General features: G+C 43.4%; 1 protein-coding gene across 3 annotated transcripts in view; it reads left to right on the forward strand.

Annotated features, from left to right (window-relative positions):
* Positions 1-5,879: 5,879 nt before the first annotated feature.
* Positions 5,880-20,182, forward strand: part of LOC144597434 (ubiquitin thioesterase OTUB2-like) — a 47,000-nt gene continuing 32,697 nt past the window's right edge. For all 3 annotated transcript variants that reach the window (XM_078406807.1, XM_078406808.1, XM_078406809.1), the window contains exons 1-4: positions 5,880-6,197; positions 11,362-11,404; positions 13,703-13,879; positions 14,399-14,556. In XM_078406807.1, the coding sequence (XP_078262933.1) occupies positions 6,085-6,197; positions 11,362-11,404; positions 13,703-13,879; positions 14,399-14,556 (491 nt within the window). In that variant the 5' untranslated portion in view covers positions 5,880-6,084. The remainder of the gene's footprint in view (positions 6,198-11,361; positions 11,405-13,702; positions 13,880-14,398; positions 14,557-20,182) is intronic.

Below are 20,182 nucleotides of genomic sequence, written 5' to 3' on the forward strand. Positions count from 1 at the left end.
CACAGTTCTAAACGACATATGCATCACTACACGAATACTTAGACACAGTTCTACTAGACATTTCTTGGCTGTAAGATGGGGAACGTACGACACATCGCAAACTTGACCAACACATATTCATTTACACACCCACGTTTATTCAAAACACCCTCCCCTCTACACTAAAACTATGTCCAGGATGTGCAGGATCGGGGTACATGCTCACCATGGGGCTATTACCGGGGTTACTGGCTGTTCGTGCTGCTTCTCCGCTGCTTTCCGTGAGGGTCATGCTTGTCCCCTGAGTTTCTTCCTTCCGTTACTTGCATTCCTGGCCAGTCGTTGCGAGCGTTGCTGTCCCTGCTGCGAGCGTGTCTTTCTTGCCTGTCTTTTCGTCTTCCCCCTGGCTTGCGTTCCTTGCAGGTTTCTTCTTGCAGTATTTCTTCTTGCAGTATTTCTTCTTGCAGTATTTCTTCTTGAGTTTAAAACCCAAAAGTCGTGGCCAGTTATACTATTCTGACCCGTCCTATCTCCCGCCAGATCTCGGGATCTCTTTGTTTAAAAGATATGTATTGAGTTTTCTCTCTGATCTGCATTATGTCCGGGGGTACCGGGGATGGCCAGACGGTGTTAATTGGTATTTCGTTGTGAGGTGATGGGTTTAACTGGTTTCCCATCACCTACCAGGTAGTTTTCTATGAGCTATTGTGCCCCCTTAACGAGATTAACTGTGTAGGTCGGCTTGGGGCATTGTGAGTATGCTGATGTCAGCGCCCCAGTGTCTGGACTTCGACCTGGTTTCGCAGGCTTCTGCATGGCCAATATCCATCCATTGTTCTGGCCGTGGCTTTGCAGAAACCTAGAGACTGGGCTGTAAGGCTTTTGCTTTTGTGGCTGGTCACGAGGTCCTGCGGCCATCTTAGGACCCACGGATTGTGACATCCCTTGGTAAACTGACCGCAGCCTTTCTCCGCTATCAGCCCCAGTCTCCCGTTTAAAATGTCCAAACTGCAGCTCTTTGGTTTGGTGTTGCTTGCAGAATGAGGGAAAACTTCTCAAATCTTACAGTATCTCTTCCCAAGATCCCCTCTATCAGCTCATCTGCTGTTTCGATCCACATTCTTGCTTTTGTAACCTTTGGCATCAACTTCAAAGACGTACAGGTTTGTAGGTTAATTGGCTTGGTAAAATGTAAAAATTGTCCCTCGTGGGTGTAGGGTTGTGTTAATGTGAGGGGATCACAAGTCGGCACGGACCCGGAGGGCCGAAGGGCCTGTTTCTGTGCCGTATCTCTAAACTAAACTAAACTGTTCCATTCTTTCCCCTGGATCAACCCCCACCCTGAATGTGCCAGGAACTTAACCAAGACCAAGTCTTGTCAAGGCAACAATCCTGTGCTAGGTCTTTTATACTAGCTCTCGCTCTAGTATCTTATTAATGTTAATGTGTAATGGTTTACATATTTCTTCATGGCCTTATTATCCCGGTCTGTCTTCCATTCCTACAGCCTCTGAGCTCCCTGTATACTTTTATTTCTGACCTCTTGCAGCTCAATTCTTGGTGATCGTACATTTAGCTTCATTAACCATAAACATTGAAATTCCCCCCCTGAGGGTATTCTTCAGAAGACCAAGGAAATTTTACATGTCCCATATGATTCTGAACAATTTCTATAGATGCACCACAGAAAGCATCCTATCTGGATGCATCACAACCTGGTTTGCCAACTGCTCTGCTCAAGACCACACGAAATTGTAGAGTTGTAGATGTAGTCCAGCCCATCAAGCCAATCAGTCCCTCCCACCATTGATTCCATTTATACTTCTCGCTGCCCCAGGAAAGCAGCCAACATAATCAAGGATCAGTCACACCCTAGTCATCCCCGCTTGTCCCCTCTCCCATTGCACAGAAGATACAAAAGCTTGAAATCGCATACCACCAGATTCAAGAATTGCATCTTCGCTATTGTTATCAGACTCTTGAATTGATGTCTCACATCCTAAGGGTGACCCTTGAATAGACATCTCAAATGAAAAGGATAAATTCCTGATCTTCCCATCTTCCACGTTGCACTTTTAAAATAAAATGCACTTTATCTGTAGCTGGAACACTATTTGCTACACTCTGTTTCCTTTCTCATTTTTCAGTGCCTCATATTCATGTATGGTGTGATTGTAATCATGTATGGATGATTTACCTGGACAGCACACGAAGACGATTTTTTCACAATATCTCGGTGCAATAAACCAATACCAAACCTGAGGCACTACACCATTCCATCTGTCTCTTGTTTCAGATCCTGATGAAATATTTCACTTCAGGCAAGTTTTAAGTAAATTCCACGAAAAGGTTGTTGAGCCGAAACGTTAACTCTATTTCCACCTGGCCTTCTGGTATTTCCAGAATATTCTATTTTTCCTTCAGACTTGCAGCATTCACATTATTTTCTTTTCTCCTTTCGATAAATCTGTTGTGAAACATTTTGGGTTATTTTACTACTTTAAAGGTATAAATGCAAACTATTATCATTGCTGCTTTAGTGTCAGTAATTCTGACAGTATGTACAGCAAATAATCATTCTATAGAATATCATTTCCATTTATCGAGTGACGAATGTTTAATTGTCACATGTACCAATTGTCACATGTTCCCATAGCAGAACAATTTAACTCTTGCAGTCCAAAAACACAATGAACACAGATAAATATAATAATATAAAAAATGAATAAATTAATAACCATAATAGCAGTGCAAAAAATACATTTATTTTCATTTCTTCTATATTGTAGATTGTTTTAAATCCAAAATGATAGCCATATTAATTTATAAACAAAAATTCAGCTCCATTCTTCAGGATGGATGATTGAATCCAGGCCAGGATAAAAGAACATGGAGATGATGTTTCCACTAGTGGGAGAGACTAGGACCAGAGGCCATAGCCTCAGAATAAAAGGATGCATCTTTAGAAAGGAGATGAGAAGCAATTTCTTTAGTCAGAGGTTCAGTGAATCTGTGGAATTCATTGCCATGGCCATGTCAATGCATATTTTTAAGGCGGAGATTGACAGAAATAGTTAGTATGGGTGTCAGGGGTTATGGGGAGAAGGCAGGAGAATGGGGAAAGAGGGAAAGATAAATCAGCCATGATTGAATGGCAGAGTAGACATCATGGGCCGAATGAACTTATTCTGCTCTTAGAACTTATGAACTTCAGAAGCATCATATCATTTTTCTAAATAAGATGCATTTACTGTGAAATATAGGCAACATTAATGCCACAACAACATTGTTCTCAACGTCAGTAAAACCAAGGAACTGATTGTTCATTTCAGAAGAGGAAGGCCAAGGATCCACATACCTGTCTTTATCGATGGGTCGGTGGCAGGGAAAATCAACGACTTCAAGTTCCTGGATTTCTTACCTCAATGTGGACCCAGCACATTGATGGAATCATAAATAAAATAAGAAACCATCCAATGCCTCTACTTCTTTAAAAGATTGAGGGGATTCAGTATGGCGATGAATACCCTCTTGAACTTCTACAGATGTACTGTAGAGAGTAGATTGGCTGTTTGCATCACAGCCTGGTTTGGCAACTCAAACGCCCCGGAACGAGATGACAAAAAGTGGTGAACACTGCCTGGCCCATCACAGATACTGACCTCCCCCACCACCAAAGGAATTAGTAGGAGGCACTGCCTCAAGAAGGCAGCCAGCATTATCAAGGACATGCTATCCTAGCCGTGCTCTCATTTCATTCCTGCCATTAGGAGGAGGTATAGGAGCCTGAAAACTGCTGCGTCCAGGTTCAGGAATAGCTTCTTCCCAACAACAATCAGGCTGTTGAACGCTACGAACTCCAACTAAACTCTGAACTGACTTTATTGCACTATGGGCTTTGGGCTCTGTTTTTGTGTTGCACTGTATTGTTTTATTTATTTATTTAGTTTCCTTTTGTGTTTATTATGGTATCTACAGAGTACCATATTTATATGTGTAGGAAAGAACTGCAGATGCTGGTTTAAATCGAAGGTAGACACAAAATGCTGGATTAACTCAGCGGGACAGGCAGCATCTCTGAAGAAGGGCCTCGACCCAAAACGTCACTATATTTACATACCTGTTGGGCTGCAGCAAGTAAGAATTTCATTGTTCTGTTTCACGACATATGACAATAAAACTCTCATGAATGTTTTACCTTTTACCATTTACATGCTTTAATCCCCTGTCTATATGTATTGTATTGCACTGTCTAATTGTTTTGTACTGTATCGTATTGTACTGCACTGTTATCCCCTGTCTATATGCTTTACATTTGTATTGCACTATGGCCCCCGAGGGCACTCTGTTTCATTCCATTTGTTGCATGATCTGTAAGGAGTGGAATGACAAATAAACCAAATAAATAAATAAATACATAAATAAATGAATAGATAGATAGATAGATAGATAGATAGATAGATAGATAGACAGATAGATAGACAGACAGACAGACAGACAGACAGACAGACAGACAGACAGACAGACAGACAGACAGACAGACACAGGCAAACAAATAAATAAATAGATAGATAAATAGATAGTTAGGCAGATGAATAGACAAATAAATAAATTGATAGATAAATAAATAGATAGATAAATAAATAAACAAACAAACAAATAAATAAATAAAAAATAAATAAATAAACAGATAAATGAGTAGATAAATTAATAAATAAATAAATAGATAAATAGACAAATAAATAAATAGACAGATAAATAAATAAATTAATTAATTAATTGATGGACAGATAAATAAATAAATAAAATGAATAGAATAATCGGTTTGGGGTCTCAGGATTCTGTAGACATGGGTTTGCATTGTGTTTTTACCTCCGAGAATATTACTAACAGTCTGAAGAAGGGTCTTGACCCGAAAAGTCACCCATTCCTTCTCTCCAGAGATGCTGCCTGCCCCGCTGAGTTGCTCCAGCATCTTATGTCTATCTTCGTTATTCCTGGATGTTTCGCTTCATGCATCATATGACCTTCCAGTAGCACATTCTGCCCAGTTAAACAACTCTTCCACGTTCCACTTACAATAGTCAAGATAAACCAAGCGATGTCCAGGAATTCTTTATTTGTGGTTTTTTTCCTTCCTGCCAGGAGATAGTCTTTAATGTTTAAAGAATCAGAACGTTCCTGGGAAGTTTGGAAACTCTGTGTTGTACATGGGGATATGCAATGCTTGCCGACTCAGGTTGTGTTACTCCGTGGTGACGATCACCTCCCACCATTCATCCTCACACTGCTGACATTGGTTAGCCATCATCAGTCCTGCCTGCTGTGCCGCCTTCCCGAGGCAGTGAGATACTTCATTAGCTCATTCTTTCAATGGCCATAGACACAAAATGCTGGAGTAACTCAGCGGGACAGGCAGCATCTCTGGAAAGAAGGAACGGGTGACATTTCGGGTCGAGACCCTTCTTCAGTGGTCATGCTATGTTTGTCCTGGGCTGCTTGCAACAGCCTTGAGCCCAATTCCTGGAATGGAAGCTCTAGGTCAAACAATGGTGTTTGGGAGCACTCCATTTGGTGGTAATTACGGATGAGGAATTGATTACACTCTTTCCAGTTGCCCTGATGGGAATGGAGGGTGAGAATTCAAGGGGCAATTGATTTCTTTGCAATTTCATGGCAGCTTCAGGTGGGACGGGGAAAGCTTCAGGCTAGCCTTGGTGAGGGGTTGGGGTAAGGCTGGAGGGTGGGTTCTGCTGGATTGCCATTGTGTTTGTGTGCAGATGGAGCTCAGGGATGTTGTTGTGCGGCTCTCTAGTCTTTGAGAGGTTCCCATGGCGATGTTGTAGTGTTTATCCTAGCACTATCACATGATACAGGCAGGCTCTGCTGTTACATTATCCGTGCCGTTTCTGTGACTCCGGGGGTTTCGCAGCAACGCTTCCTAAAGCAAAATGCACGGTCCGGGCCGGACCGCTTAAAGTTTCTGGCTCGGCTTTTGCAAGGATTTCAGCATTGGAGAAGTCACAAGCGCAGCCGGGGGTCTTTTTTCCCCCTCCCCTTCTCAGAGACTTTGCCTTGAAACTGCGCTGCAAATAGAGCTGAAAGATGAGCGCCGACGACGCCAGCATACTCTCCCTTTTGGCAGAAGTTCGCCGCCAACCGCTTAACATCAGAAACACCATGAAAAATATCTTTGTCACTCAACTGGGGGACCGAAGGTAAAAGCAGTTGCTCCTGCCACCTCGGGTCGACCGAAATGTGGTGCTTCGTTCTGCCCAGCCTTGCTCGCAGAGAGCATTTGTTTTAAAGTTTGTTTAAAGATGTTCCTGGTGAGAACCTTGTAGTTGAGCAGAGTCCGGGGAATTGGGTAATAATCCTGTCAATCAGGTAATGTGACCAAATAATGTTTTGCAAGTGACTGCCTAGTTTAAGAATCATTATCCAACAACACTCACTGTATTTTGCAGGACCCAAAGACACTGCCTTTTTTGGAGAAGTTGCTGCAGTTTCTGTAATCACTTGCTTCTGGTGTTGACTTACAGTGGTGTGGGTAATATTGGTGGATGGTTTGAATCTTTTCTTTGTGGCTGTTGTTGCTGTTCTGAATTATGTCTCCAGAGATGCTGCCTGATACGCTGAGTTACTCCAGCATTTTCATGTTCATAGTTCATAAGTTCTAGGGGCAGAATGAGGCCATTCGGCCCATCAAGTTTACCCCGCCATTCAATCGCCATATCTTTCCTTCTCAACCCCATTCTCCTGCCTTCTCCCCATAAACTCTGACACCCGTTCTAATCAAGAATCTGCCAACCTCCGCCAATATCCATCGTCCTGGCCTCCACAGCCATCTGTGACAATGAATTCCACAGATTCACTACCCTGTGTCTATCTGAAGTATGTCGTGTAATTTTTCAAAGTTTAGCCTAGGTGTTGACAATATTTCCAACAGTGATGCCCAATAAAGAGATTACTGGGCTCTCATTCATATCTGCATTGTGGACCTAGGAACCCCAGTTTATGCTCAAGGGACAGAGGTAAACCACTTAAGATGAAAATTTGTGTTAGACAACAAAATGTTACAGCACAGAAGGAGGCCATTTTTTAGTGAGCTTTCTATAACACCAGTCCAAAACTAAAGCCAAAGTGTTGGAATAATTCAGCAGGTCAGGCAGCATCAGTGGAGGGAATGGATCGGTGACGTTTCGGATTCAGACTTCTTGAGCTTGAAGAAGGGTCCTGACCAAGAATAGAAGATAGACACAAAATGCTGGAGTAACTCAGTGGGTCAGACAGCATCTCTGGAGCAAAGGAATAGGTGATATTTTGGATCAAAACCCTTCCTCAGAGTCCGAAGAAGGGTTCTGACCCGAAATGTCACCTATTCCTTTTCTGCAGAGATGCTGCCTGACCTGCTGAGTTACTCCAACATTTTGTGTCTATCTTCGATGTAATCGAGCATCTGCAGTTCCTTCCTACACTTCCCGACGCAGAATGTTGCCTATCCAGATGCCTATCTGTCTGAACCTACCTGATCTCCCGGTTGCTGGACACTATAATTCTCCTTCACATTCCCACACAGACCTTTCTGTCATAAGTCTGCTCCATTGTCAGAGTGAGGCTAAACGCGAATTGGAGGAACAGCATCTCGTATTACGCTTGGGCAGCTTACAGCCCAGTGATATGAAAATTGATTTCTCTCACTTCACGTAGCCCCAGCATTCCCTCTCTATCCCTCCCCACCCAAGTCGCACCAGCTTCTCCTTTTCACCCTACAAACAACTAACAATGGCCTGTTTCCTTTATCATAATTACTTTTTTGCATATCTTTCATTCATCGTTCTTTATCTCTTGTCTATATCTCTCATTTCCCTAACGGGTCTGAAGAAGGGTCTCGACCCATAACGTCACCCATTCCTTCTTTCCAGAGATGCTGCCTGTCCCGCTGAGTTACTCCAGCATTTTGTGTCTATCTTCGGTTTAAACCAACATCCACAGTTCATTCTTACACACTATCCAGATGCTGCCTGACCTGCTGAGTTACTCCAGCACTTTGTGTTTTGCTCAAGATTCCAACATCTGCAGTTTCCTGTGTCTTCAATACTAAACCCATTGTTTCGTCTTCTCTCTGTGGTTCTGTGTCCTCCCCATTTACAAATATTTGTCTCCTTTCCTTTAAAATTAGTTTTCTTCCTCTAACATATCCCCGGGGTAAAGCATTTTGCGTTTCAAAATCATTTAACTTAAAGGCATTATCCCTCACCATTCTCATCACCCCTTTTCCTTTATCACTCAGTTATGGGATTTGGACATCTTTGGCAAGGTCAGCACCCACAGCTCATCCCAGTTACACTTGAGAAAGTTTAATCAAGGTCCTTTCTTTGAAGGTTCTCCTGCAGTGCTGTGAGTCGGAGTTCCAGGATTTAGACCAATGTGGCAGAAGGAAAGGTGACATATTTCAAAGTCAGGGAGGTCTGGGCCAAGAAGAGAACTTACAATTGGTGGCTTTCTGTACACTCACTGCCTTGTCCTTCTATACCACAAGGGGGCGCTGCACAATGGCTGCCTCACCTACTGTCTGTCCTTTTTGTACATATTTTGTTATTTTTGGTAGGTTTTTTAAGTTTGTGTTAATGTTCTCTAGTCTGTTTTGTGCGGGGAGGTAGAGAGGGTGGGGAAACTGTTTTTCAATCTCTTACCTTGCCGGAGATGCAATTGTTTTCCGGATCGTATCTCCGGTCGCTCTGTGGCCTAACTTCGTGGAGCTGGAGGCCTTGCCTGGGACTGACTTTAAGACCCTGCGGGGCGTGGACTTACCGTCTGAGCATGCGATTCCTTGCCTGGATCGATGCTCCAATGCGGACTTTAACATCAAGGAGCTCGCAGTCTTGGGTTAAGAACAGTCGGGATCTCCAAGCCGCACGACGTTCAACAAGCCCCGACCCGGGGTAGATCGCCCGGCGCAGGGGAGCTGAGATCCCCCCCTGATGCAGGAGCTTGATCGCCCCAACGAGGGAGGCCCGCCGCCGGCTATGGGAGTCAAGATCGCCCCATCAACGGAAGGTTGGAGGCCCCCGACCACTGGACAAAGATGGGAGAGATTGAACTTTTTTCTTCGCCTTCCATCACAGTGAGGAATGTGGAGGAGTCACTGTGGTGGATGCTCATGTTAAAATGTATTTTGTGTGTCCTGTTGCTTTTTATTGTTATGACTGTATGGCAAATGACATTCCTACCATGTTGCAAAACATACTTGGCTAATAAAGTATGATTGTGATTGCGTGGTTGTGATTATAGCCTGGTGGTCGGGTGGGATGGTTGGAGAGGTCCCACAGAGTAGTCGGGAGAGTTATGACCACATGTTTGTTGGGTGGCACATACCCTGCAGTATAGGTACTGTCTGTCAACTGTTAGTGGAGGGAATTAATGTTTATTGTGGCGGATGCGGTGCCAATCCCATGGCTGCTTTGTTCTGGATGGGGTGTTGGATTTCTGGAGATTTTCTGGAGCTGCACTTATCCAGGGAAGTGGAGAACATTCCAGAACACCCCTGGCGTATTCCTTGTAGATACCGGAAATGTGATGTTGAATTGATAACTGACACCAATGAGAGGGTAGAAACAAGGAACTGCAGGTACCGGCTTACACATAAGGACACAAAGTGCTGGAATAATTCACCATGTCAGGCAGCATCTTTGGAGAACAGGGATAGGTGACGTTTCAGGTCGGGTCCAATCCAAAACATCACCTATCCATGCTCTCCAGAGATGCTTTCAGAACCCACTGAGTTACTACAGCACTTTGTCTCCTCCAAAGAGAGGGAATATTTTCTCTATTCAACTCTTTCAAGATATTTATAAATGTAAATTCTCCATTAGCCTCCAGAAGAGATAATGCTCAATGAGGCAGTATTCCATCTACACTCCAAGCTGCCTCGGCAAAGCCACCAGCCTAATCAAGGAAAAATCTCGCCCCGGTCGCTCCCATTTCTCACCTCTCCCACCAGCAAGAGGTAACCTCCAGATTCAGGGACAGTTTCTTCCCAGCTGCGATCAGGCAACTGAACCATTCCATCAACAACTTGAGAGCGGTCCTGAGCTACTCTCCATCTCATTGGAGACCCTCGGACTATCTCTGATCGGACTTTACTGGGCTTTATCTTGCAATGAACGTTATTCCCTTTATCATGTATCTGTACATTGTGGATGGCTTGATTGTAATCATCTATAATCTTTCCACTGACTGAATAGTATGCAACAAAAAGCTTTTCACTGTACCTTGGTATGCATGACTATCAACTATACTAAACTAAATGTGGGTCTTGCAAAAATCTGGAGCACCCTTTCCGAAGCATTACAACAAAATCTGAATGAGGCTGCACAAGAACTCTGTTCTGGCTTCAATCCCAGAGAGTGTAGTCTGAAGAAGCATTCAGTCACATATGGTCTTGGTGGCAGTTGACAAATTTTGTGTTTGGCTTCCTGCTGACTCTGAGCTTCTGTAGCAAATTCTAAAAAGGTGGTTGAATAAACAGGACAGAAAAGGCTGCATTTACATGGCACCTTTCATAACTGCAGGATTTCCCAGAACAGCCTGTGAAGTACATGTGCAATATTGTCGTGAGTGTCAGTATGGAAAATTACAGCCTAGATCTGCACACTATGCTCTTGCAAACATCAGCGTGGTCATGACCAAGATAAGCTGTTTCACTGACGGTTCTCAGAAAGAACGCTCTCCTGCATATTGAATATCATTCTGGGACTTTCAACATTTGCTTCAGAAGGCAGAAGAAGTGTTCATTCAATTGAAGGTGTTCCTGATGTTAAAGCATTCCTTTAGTACTGTACTCACCATTAACCTTCGTTTGTGCTCTGAACAAGGATTTGACCCTGCACCAAACTTGGAAGGAAAAGTATTCAAACTGAGTCATGGTCAACATATTTAATTATCAACAAAATGGAACTCTCTGGGTCTAGTTTTCATACAGATTGAAACGTGATAGATACACCAAGTGCCAGTACAAAAGTTCAGAACAAGTGTTCTGCTTTATGCAGAACCTAGAACGCCAGTTCTCTGTTCTTGTGAGTTCATTAAAATTGAACTAATTAAGAACTATTGGGGGCTGGTCCTCAGATATTGGTGTTTCTTGCACTGACAACTTTTCACATAGACTCGGGATAGCTTCTTCTACAAAATTTCCACTCAATAAGAATAGAAATCCAGTTAAGGTAAGAGTTCTCTGCCTGATGTGAAAACCTCAAATCCATCCTAATGCAAAGAAAATGTATAAACGGCTGCTCTGTTCTCCACAGGCAGTGAAAGTTAATATCTTCACCAATATCTGCTACCTGCTTTTAATATTCATATTCAACTCATTTCTTTCAGAGATGAAGATGAAGATGTTAAATATATTCCAATCATCAAAGAGGTACTTTTTCTTTTCCTTTCATGTTATACTGTTCCGATATTGAGTTGAAGTGGCATTTATCCCTACCATGAAGTCACTACTGATGACACCACTTTCAAGGAACCACAGTATGTACCTGCACTCCTCGATCCTTCTGCTCCACAATACACCCCAGGGCTCTGCCATTCGCTGTGATAGTCCTGTCCTGATTTGACTTCTCAAACTGCAACATCTCGCACTTATCTGCATTAAGTTCCTTTCACCATTCCTCACCTCACTTGCCCAACAGATCAAGATCCTGTTGTAATTTTTACTAACCTTTTTTTTAATATACTATCCACTTTAGTGTCAACTGCTAGTGTCCAAAGACGTACAGGTTTGTAGGTTAATTCGTTTTTTCTAAATTGTTCCTAGTGTGTAGGATAGAACTAGTGTACAGGTGATTGTTGGTCGGCATGGACTCGGTGGGCGGATGTTTCCATGCTATATCTCTAAACTAAACTGCAAACTTACTAATAATGCCTTCTACACTCTCATCCAAGTCATTGATATAAATCACAAAAGCTAATAGACAGTGGCAGCTGGTCCCAGAAGGCTTGCCCAGCGACACTTCAGTCATTGCCCTTCCTAGATCATTCATTGCTCTCTCCCGTGTAGGGCCCCTTGCATCTACACCCACACCTCTCCACTGCCACCTCCTTCTCCTCCCCCGGAGTTACCAACATACTCCACCTTGGAAGAAGTCGGTGACAGTGGGGGGAGAAGGAGGACGTGGCAGTGGAGTGGCATCAGGGCCTAGTTTTAAGGTGAAACAGCACAAAGTGCTGGACTAGCTCAGCAGACTGAATTAGTCTGAAGAAGCTTCCCCACCTCACCTAGGGCGGCGCAGCGGTAGAGTTGCTGCCTTACAGCGAATGCAGCGCCAGAGACTCAGGTTCGATCCTGACTACGGGCGCTGTCTGTACGGAGTTTGTACGTTCTCCCCGTGACCTGCGTGGGTTTTCCCCGAGATCTTCGGTTTCCTCCCACACTCCAAAGACGTACAGGTATGTAGGTTAATTGGCTGGGCAAATGTAAAAATTGTCCCTAGTGGGTGTAGGATAGTGTTAGTGTGCGGGTATCGCTGGGCAGCGCGGACCCGGTGGGCTGAAGGGCCTGTTTCTGCGCTGTATCTCTCAATCTAAAAATCCATTTTCTCCAGAGATGCTGCCTGAGCCGCTTGACCCACTGAGTAACTCCAGCAGTTTGTGTCCTTTTGTGTATTAGCCGTCATCTGCAGTTCCTTGTTTCAACTACATACAATGATAATACCTTATTCGGTTATAGCAGTCAGTCGGCAATAACTGGCACCATTCCCTCCCCCCTTATGGTCCGTTATAACAAGGGTTTACAGTACTTGAGTTTGACTTAATTGTATTTACGTATAGTATATCTGATCTAATTGGATGGCATGCAAAACAAAACTTTTTACTGTACTTCGGTGCACTTGACAATAATAAACCTAAACCTGATTCATGTGAGTTGTTACTACAGTCTGGCATTTTTATGGTTATCATTGCTGATACAAGCCGTTCATTCCAAATTTATTTAATTAATTTACTTTAAATTCCCCATTTGGAACATAGTGAGGTTGATAGATACCCGATTTGTAAGGGTGTCAAAGGTTACGGGGAGAAGGCAGGAGGATGGAGTTTAGAGGGAAAGATAGATCAGCCATGATTGAATGGCGGACTAAACTCGATGGGCTGAATGACCTGATTCTGCTCCTATGACTTACGAATCATCCTTGGATCATTAATCCAAGCCATTGTCTACCACTGTGGTATTTGATCCAATATATTACCGTACATGCATTCATTCAGTTAAATAGAGATATGAATTAACTGGTCCAAAGGAAATGAGGAATGTTTCCAACACAGATTGATGGGGTAAATTTAGTTTTAGTTTAGAGATAGAGCATGGAAACAGGCCCTTCGGCCTACCGAGTCCACGCCGACCAGCAATCCATGTACACTAACACTGTCCTGCACACACTAGGGACAATTTACATTTATATCAAGCCAATTTGGAGTGTGGGAGGAACCGAAGATCTCCAAGAAAACCAACACGGGTCACAGGGAGAACGTACAAACTCCATACAGGCAGCACCTGTAGTCATGATCGAACCCGGGTCTCTGGCACTGTAAGGCAGCAACTCTACTGCTTCGTCACTGTGTCACCTTTTTCCAAATGTAATTTGTTGAAGGGTCATTGAGGCCATCGGCCAAAATTCTTTCCTCATGATAGTGCCCTCACTGCTGAACTTTGTATCTGTTTCAGCCCGCTGCAGAGATCCTTGCGAAAGACTTTAGAACACCTCAAAGCACCTTAGTGCTGAAGAAAGAGGTGGAAGTTGATCTGGTTAATGCTGAACTTGCAGATAAAAGGGAAGAGTTCCTCCAACGCATGGAAGCCATCACCCAGAAGAGGGCAGAATTTGAAAGAAAAGAGCAGGCGGTAAGAAAAAAAGAAAATAAATGGAGATTTCTGCCTATTGAGAAACCTACATTTCAAATCAGTCTATTCACAAAATGCTGGAGTAACTCAGCAGGTCAGGCAGCATCTCGGGAGAGAAGGAATGGGTGACGTTTCGGGTCGAGACCCTTCTTCAGACTAAGAAGGGTCTCGACCCGAAACGTCACCCATTCCTTCTCTCCCGAGATGCTGCCTGACCTGCTGAGTTACTCCAGCATTTTGTGAATAAATCGATTTGTACCAGCATCTGCAGTTATTTTCTTATATTTCAAATCAGTCTATTGCACAGAAAACTCTTTAGCCTCGTCAGTACGGTTTGAAATTGGATCACTGCAACCTTTCGATTGAAGAGATTTTAATTGTTTGAATGCATGCTTTCAAGTACTGATGTTGGAGTCAATTCACAGGGCTGCATTTAAACTTATTTATGTATACGTTTTGATCGTATTTTAAGCAAATCAGTCATATGAATAATTTGGACTCTTTGCATTTTGCCAACAGAATAAGGAAAGAGTCATGAAGTTTGACAGATTTATCAAGGAAAATGAGGCAAAGAAATGCAGAGCCATTAAAAAGCACCAGTTGGAAGTGAAAGAAAATCAGGTGAAACAGAGGGAGCTGCAAGATCTACTGAGGCAATTTGAAGTGATCAAAGCCAGGTAAAGGGCAGAGATGTCTTGCCCGCTGAAACACATCATACAACTGTCCCTTGATTCACGGAAGGGCCACATTCCTGGAAAATGAATCATTAAGCAAAATTTTGCAAGTTGAAAAGGCTGGGTATTTTGTTGCAGGATGTTTCTGTACACGATAGATGAACTGTTAGCTACAGTGAAAAAAATCCTTATAAATCAGTGACGCACTCGATGGAATTAACAGCATTATAGCATTTTGAAAGGTCATAAATTGAGGAGTTTGTACATCCTTAACGCTATTGCTTTGGTGGTAGGGTGGGTTTTCATTATGATGTCGGTGTTCAATGAGATTCAGATCTCTGGTTAGAGTATTTGCCTATCCATTAGATGACTCCACAGTCTTGACTCCATTATAATACCCCAAAGTCCTTTCCCAGTCTCAGCCACCTGATTGTACGCTTTTTGAGGTGAGTTAAAATAGAAAATCCTTGTAAGTGCTCAGCAGGTCATGTAGCAACTGCAAAGAGAAAAACAGAGTCGACATGTGAAGTCTAATGAAAGATTCATTTGTACAAAACGTTAACCCTTTTTCTCTATCTGCCGCTGAGTATTTCTAATATATTCTGTTTTTATTGTTCATCTCTGGCAGCTGCAGCTCTTTATTGATACGAGTCCTGAGCAGCTTTTTAACAATTTACATTTGTATGTTACTGTCCGCTAAGCATGGTTTAATTGCTCCCACTTAATATCTTCTTTAGCTCCTCAAGATTCTCTATCTTGCGCAGTCTTTCAGGAATGAAGAATGCAGGGATACAAAACTATGGCTTGCCTGATTGTCCCTTAGTCATTTCCAAAAAGGCAATTGATGCTTAGGGGGGGAACTGCAGATGCTGGTTTATATCGAAGATAGACACAAAGTGCTGGAACAACTCAGAGGGTCAGGCAGCATCTTTAGAGAAAAGAAACAGGTGACATTTCAGGTTGGAAACCATCAGGCTCCAGAATCTGAAGAAGGGTTCCGACCTGAAACGTCACCTATTCCTTTTCTCCAGAGATGCTGCCTGACCTGCGGAGTTGTTCCAGCACTTTGTGTCTATCCAAGACAATTGATGTTGATTGGGGAATGTATAGCATGAATGAAGGAAGTCTGGAAATAAACATAATGCAGTCAGCATGAAATGCTAATTTTTGTCAGTCTGCTAACTTAAACTCAAACACCAGCTTCTTGTTAGCCTTATATCTGTGTGTAAAGCAAATTCCCCAGATTACATGGTGGGATTTGAACTCGTGCCTGCAGGTCAATAGTTTGACTTCTTGTTATCAGTCCGGTACCAAGCTAATTGTACCTCATGTAGGTATACTTTGCCAAATGTTACAGATTTTAAAATCATATTGAAATTTCATATTTTTTTAAACTGTTTATAATATTACAACTTCTACCATAACCGTATGTGTATCTTCTGAAAGTAATGTTTGCATTCTCTAAAATATTAGCTAAGAACGGTTCTTTTTGGTTTTAGTTGAGTTACTTTTCGTTTATTTTATTGTCACGTGTACCGTAGTACAGTGACACGCTTTTGTAGCTTTTAACTAGTCAACAACGCACTTTCAGGATTTGTCCAACTTGGCCTCCAAAGATAGACACATAATGCTGGAGTAACTCAGCTGGTCAGGCAGCATCTCCGGAGAACATAAATAAGCTATGTTTCGTAGAACCCTTATTCAGACTAAATAAAGGGGGGGGGGGGGCAGGAAAGAAAGCTAGGAGAGAGGTGGGGCAGGTCACAGCATGGGCAGCAATAGGTGAATGCAGGCGAGGAGGTTATTTGATGGGCAGATTGTTAGACATAGGCCAGAGATAAAGAGATAGGTGTGAGCCCGAGAGGATAGTTGCAAATTGCGCATGCATTGTGAACGGTACAAGTAAAAGGGGAGCGCGAGGGGAGAAACCGGTGTGATGTCAGCCAGGTGTCAGTGGAGGGGAGAAGGAAAAGGAAGTAGGGAGGGGGAAGGTTCTTATGAGAGAGGGGGAGGGAAGGAGGCTGTTGTGGGTTAGTTACGTAAAATTGAAAAATTCAATGTTCATACCGGTTGGGTTGTAAGCTATCCAGGTGGAATATTGGGTGCTGTTCCTCCAGTTGGTGTGTGGCCTCACTCTGGCAATGGAGGAGGCTCAGGACAGAAGGGTCAGTACAGGAATAGGGATGGGGGTTCAAAATGGTTAGCAACTGGGAGATACAGAGGCTTGATGGACCGAGCACAAGTGTTCGGGAAAGTGATTACCGAGTGTCACAGATGTACGGGAGGTCACATTGAGAACACTGGTCTCCATCTAGGTTAGGTCCAAGTGCTAGTTTCTCATAAAACTATCACATGGAGCGATGCATACCATTGTCTCTTCACTGTTTTCTTTTCATTCAGTGAGCACAACATTGAAAATTAGCACAACCACACCAGCAAGTAGCTTCATCTCTTTTATTTTTACCATCTATAAGGAAAAATATCTCCGCTCCTACAGTGGAGGTGTGTCAAGTACAAAAATGCACATGGCACCAGAAATTATCATTTTGCTCCTGAATAAGTCGAACAAAAATTCAGACCCAGCTCATTTCAGCAATGCAGTTGTTTGCTTCCACTTAGAACAATGCAGAAGCTGTGCTAGCTGGAATAATGAAAGTGACCTGATTGGCATGTGATGTATGTGAGGGTTGGTATTATTTATAGCGGCGAGAGGAATTAAAGTCATGATCAGGAGGTTAAATGGTATTAATTTAAGGTTTAAGGTTAACCCTGGTATTTCCTGAAATCATGTAATAATATGGAGAATTTCTTTCCCCCTTGAACCATTTATCTTTTTGTCATGAGTGTGTAAATCCTTTTCCAGAAGTACTTAGCCTCCGTCAGGTGAAACAATTGCATCAGATGCAAAACAGAAACTGTGGGGTGGCACGGTGGCGCAGCAGTAGAGTTGCTGCCTTACAGCACCAGAGGCCCGGGTTCAATCTTGACAATGGGTACTGTCTGTACGGAGTTTGGACGTTCTCCCTGTGTCTTCGTGGGTTTTCTCTAGTTCCCTCCAACACTCCAAAGACACAAGTTTGTAGGTTGATTGGCTTTTGTAAAAAAAAAAGTGAATTGCCCCTAGTGTGTCGGATAATGCTAGTGTATGGGGTAATCGCTGGTGGACTGAAGAGTCTGTTACCGCGCTGTATCTCTAAAGTCTAAAGAAATGCTGGAAGAACTGAGCTAGTCAAGCAGCCTCTGTGGTTAGAAAAAATACTTGCTCTTTTCTCAGAACTGGGAGTCGGGGAGAGAGAAAGAGTGGAGGGATTACAGGTTAAAAGCAGAAATGTTGGGGATGGAGATGAGGGTGGACAGGAATGAGGTGTAAGCAAAAGTCATCTCACAGATTAGGCATAAGATAGATACGAAGTGTTGGAGTAACTCAGCGGGTCAGGCAGCATCTCTGGAGATAAAGGAAAGGTGACGTGTTGGGTCTGGACCCTTTTTCATACCCGAAACTTAACCTATCCTTTATCTCCAGAGATGCTGCCTGACCCGCTGAGTGACTCCAGCACTTTGTGTCTATCTTTGGCATAAACCAGCATCTGCAGTTCTTTGTTTCTACATATTTCCACAGAAAAGACAAATCAGGTGTTGAAGGGCATGTTAATGGGAAATGATGAGAGAACAGTTTATCTGAGTTTTCCAATTTTTGTTGAACATAAGATTAGAAGCCGGAGTAGGCTATTCAAACTTATTCCTGCTTTGCCATTCAATAAGACTGAGGCTATTCTTGAATCTCAGTGCCACTTTCCTGCATTAATCCTATGTCTCTTGATTAATATTTAAAAATCTCTCTAAATGTACTGAGTTTCAGTTATGAGGAGAGACTGCATAAGCAGTCTGTGGAAGGGTTTCCGAACCGAAACATCACCCACCCTTTTTCTCCAGAGATGCTGCCTGACCCGCTGATTTACTCCAGCATTTTGTGTCTAACTTCGGTAAAAACCAGCATCTGCAGTTCCTTTCTACACATAAGGCTACTATTGTTTTGTTTGGAACAGAGGAGACGATGCAGGTATCAAGATTATGAGATGCACTGAGAGACTAGATAGGTAGCGATTAGCCTCCATAGGCAGTGGACTTTAACAACAATGGAAGGTGTAAGAGCTTTGGAAGGGATCTGAGGAAGAACCTTTTCAACTAGAGGGTGGCTGAAATCTAGAATGTCCTGCCTGAGAAGGTGGTAGAAGTAGATACACTCACAACATTTAAAAAGCATCTGGAAGACCACTTGAATTGCTAAAACATATTATCAAAAGATGAAATTCCTATACCCCTCAGTGTTAAATGATCATCACCCTATGTTGTATCTATGCCTCCTCAGTCGACACTTTGCCAATGTTGGAATTATCCCAACAACTACCCTTTCATAACCCCTCAGGATCTTAATATTTCAGTAAGATCACCTCTCGTTCTTCTAAACTGCCCCCCAAAAAACAGATTCATCTTCTTCAGCTGCTCATGATAGGACAACCATCTATCTCATCCCAGGAATTAATTTGGGGGGGGGGGGGGGGGGGGTGGGGGGAGGGAAGAGGAGTTGCTGGAGAAACTCAGCCGGCCACCTTCTTTTGAAGAAGACTTTCTCCTTGCCTCCATTTTGCTTCCCTTTTATTGCTCCACTGTGGGATGTTCAAGGTATGACCTCTTTGAAGAATTTTTCTTTTAAAAGATGGGTCTCAATCCTAAACATTGACTATCCATTTTCCTCCAAGACGATGCCTGACCTGCTGAGTCTAAGTACTATTGACGGTGTTGCAAACAAGATTTCTCATTGTACTTGTATACTATGACAATAAACTTGAACTTGAACTCTATCAGGGACTGCTCCTGCTGACTATTCTGCCACCTAGTGGTACTACTTCAGAAATACAAGTGAGAATACACAAGCACAATAAACCCTTGCTGTTATGGACTGTGGAGGGGGATGGTATCTGTTATTGCCGTTTGTCTGCTATATGTGAGTGTGGCAGGTAAATAAGGCTGGGTGGGAAGAAATGCTGCCTGGGTTATAGGGAGAAAACAGGAGAATGAGGTTAGGAGGGAGAGATAGAACAGCCATGATTGAATGGCGGAGTAGACTTGACGAGCCAACTGGCCTAATTCTGCTTCAATACCTATGAACATGACCTAAATGCGACATCGGGGAAGAGGGGGACCGGTTAAACAAGGGCGGAATTCACAGGCTGGGGAGCCCCAGAGCCCCTGGCCTCACACGCGGTATGCCAGGGACGGGCCCGGTACTTATGCCACCTTCGTACTGCTCGCTTTCTCTGCTCCCACAACCAAAGCGCCCGCCACATGGCGCCAGCTCATTGGGTAACCTGGCGGAAGCGGGGAGAGATGTGCATACGGGAGCTTTGCACCGTTACCAGGCGACCGAGGCAGCCATTGACTGCGTGAGCAACAAGACCTGAAAACCAGCTCGAAGTTCATGGCCTGCAATGTCCTGCGTTACTGACCATGTCCTGCGTTACTGACCATGTCTGAGACGTGAACTACCTACAGCAGGTACAACACAGCTATGGAGAAATACTGTGTAGGAAAGAGTCTGAAGAAGGGTCTCGACCCGAAACTTCACCCA

Source organism: Rhinoraja longicauda, chromosome 10 (genome assembly GCF_053455715.1).
Source record: "Rhinoraja longicauda isolate Sanriku21f chromosome 10, sRhiLon1.1, whole genome shotgun sequence".
In the NCBI taxonomy this organism is placed as follows: domain Eukaryota; kingdom Metazoa; phylum Chordata; class Chondrichthyes; order Rajiformes; family Arhynchobatidae; genus Rhinoraja; species Rhinoraja longicauda.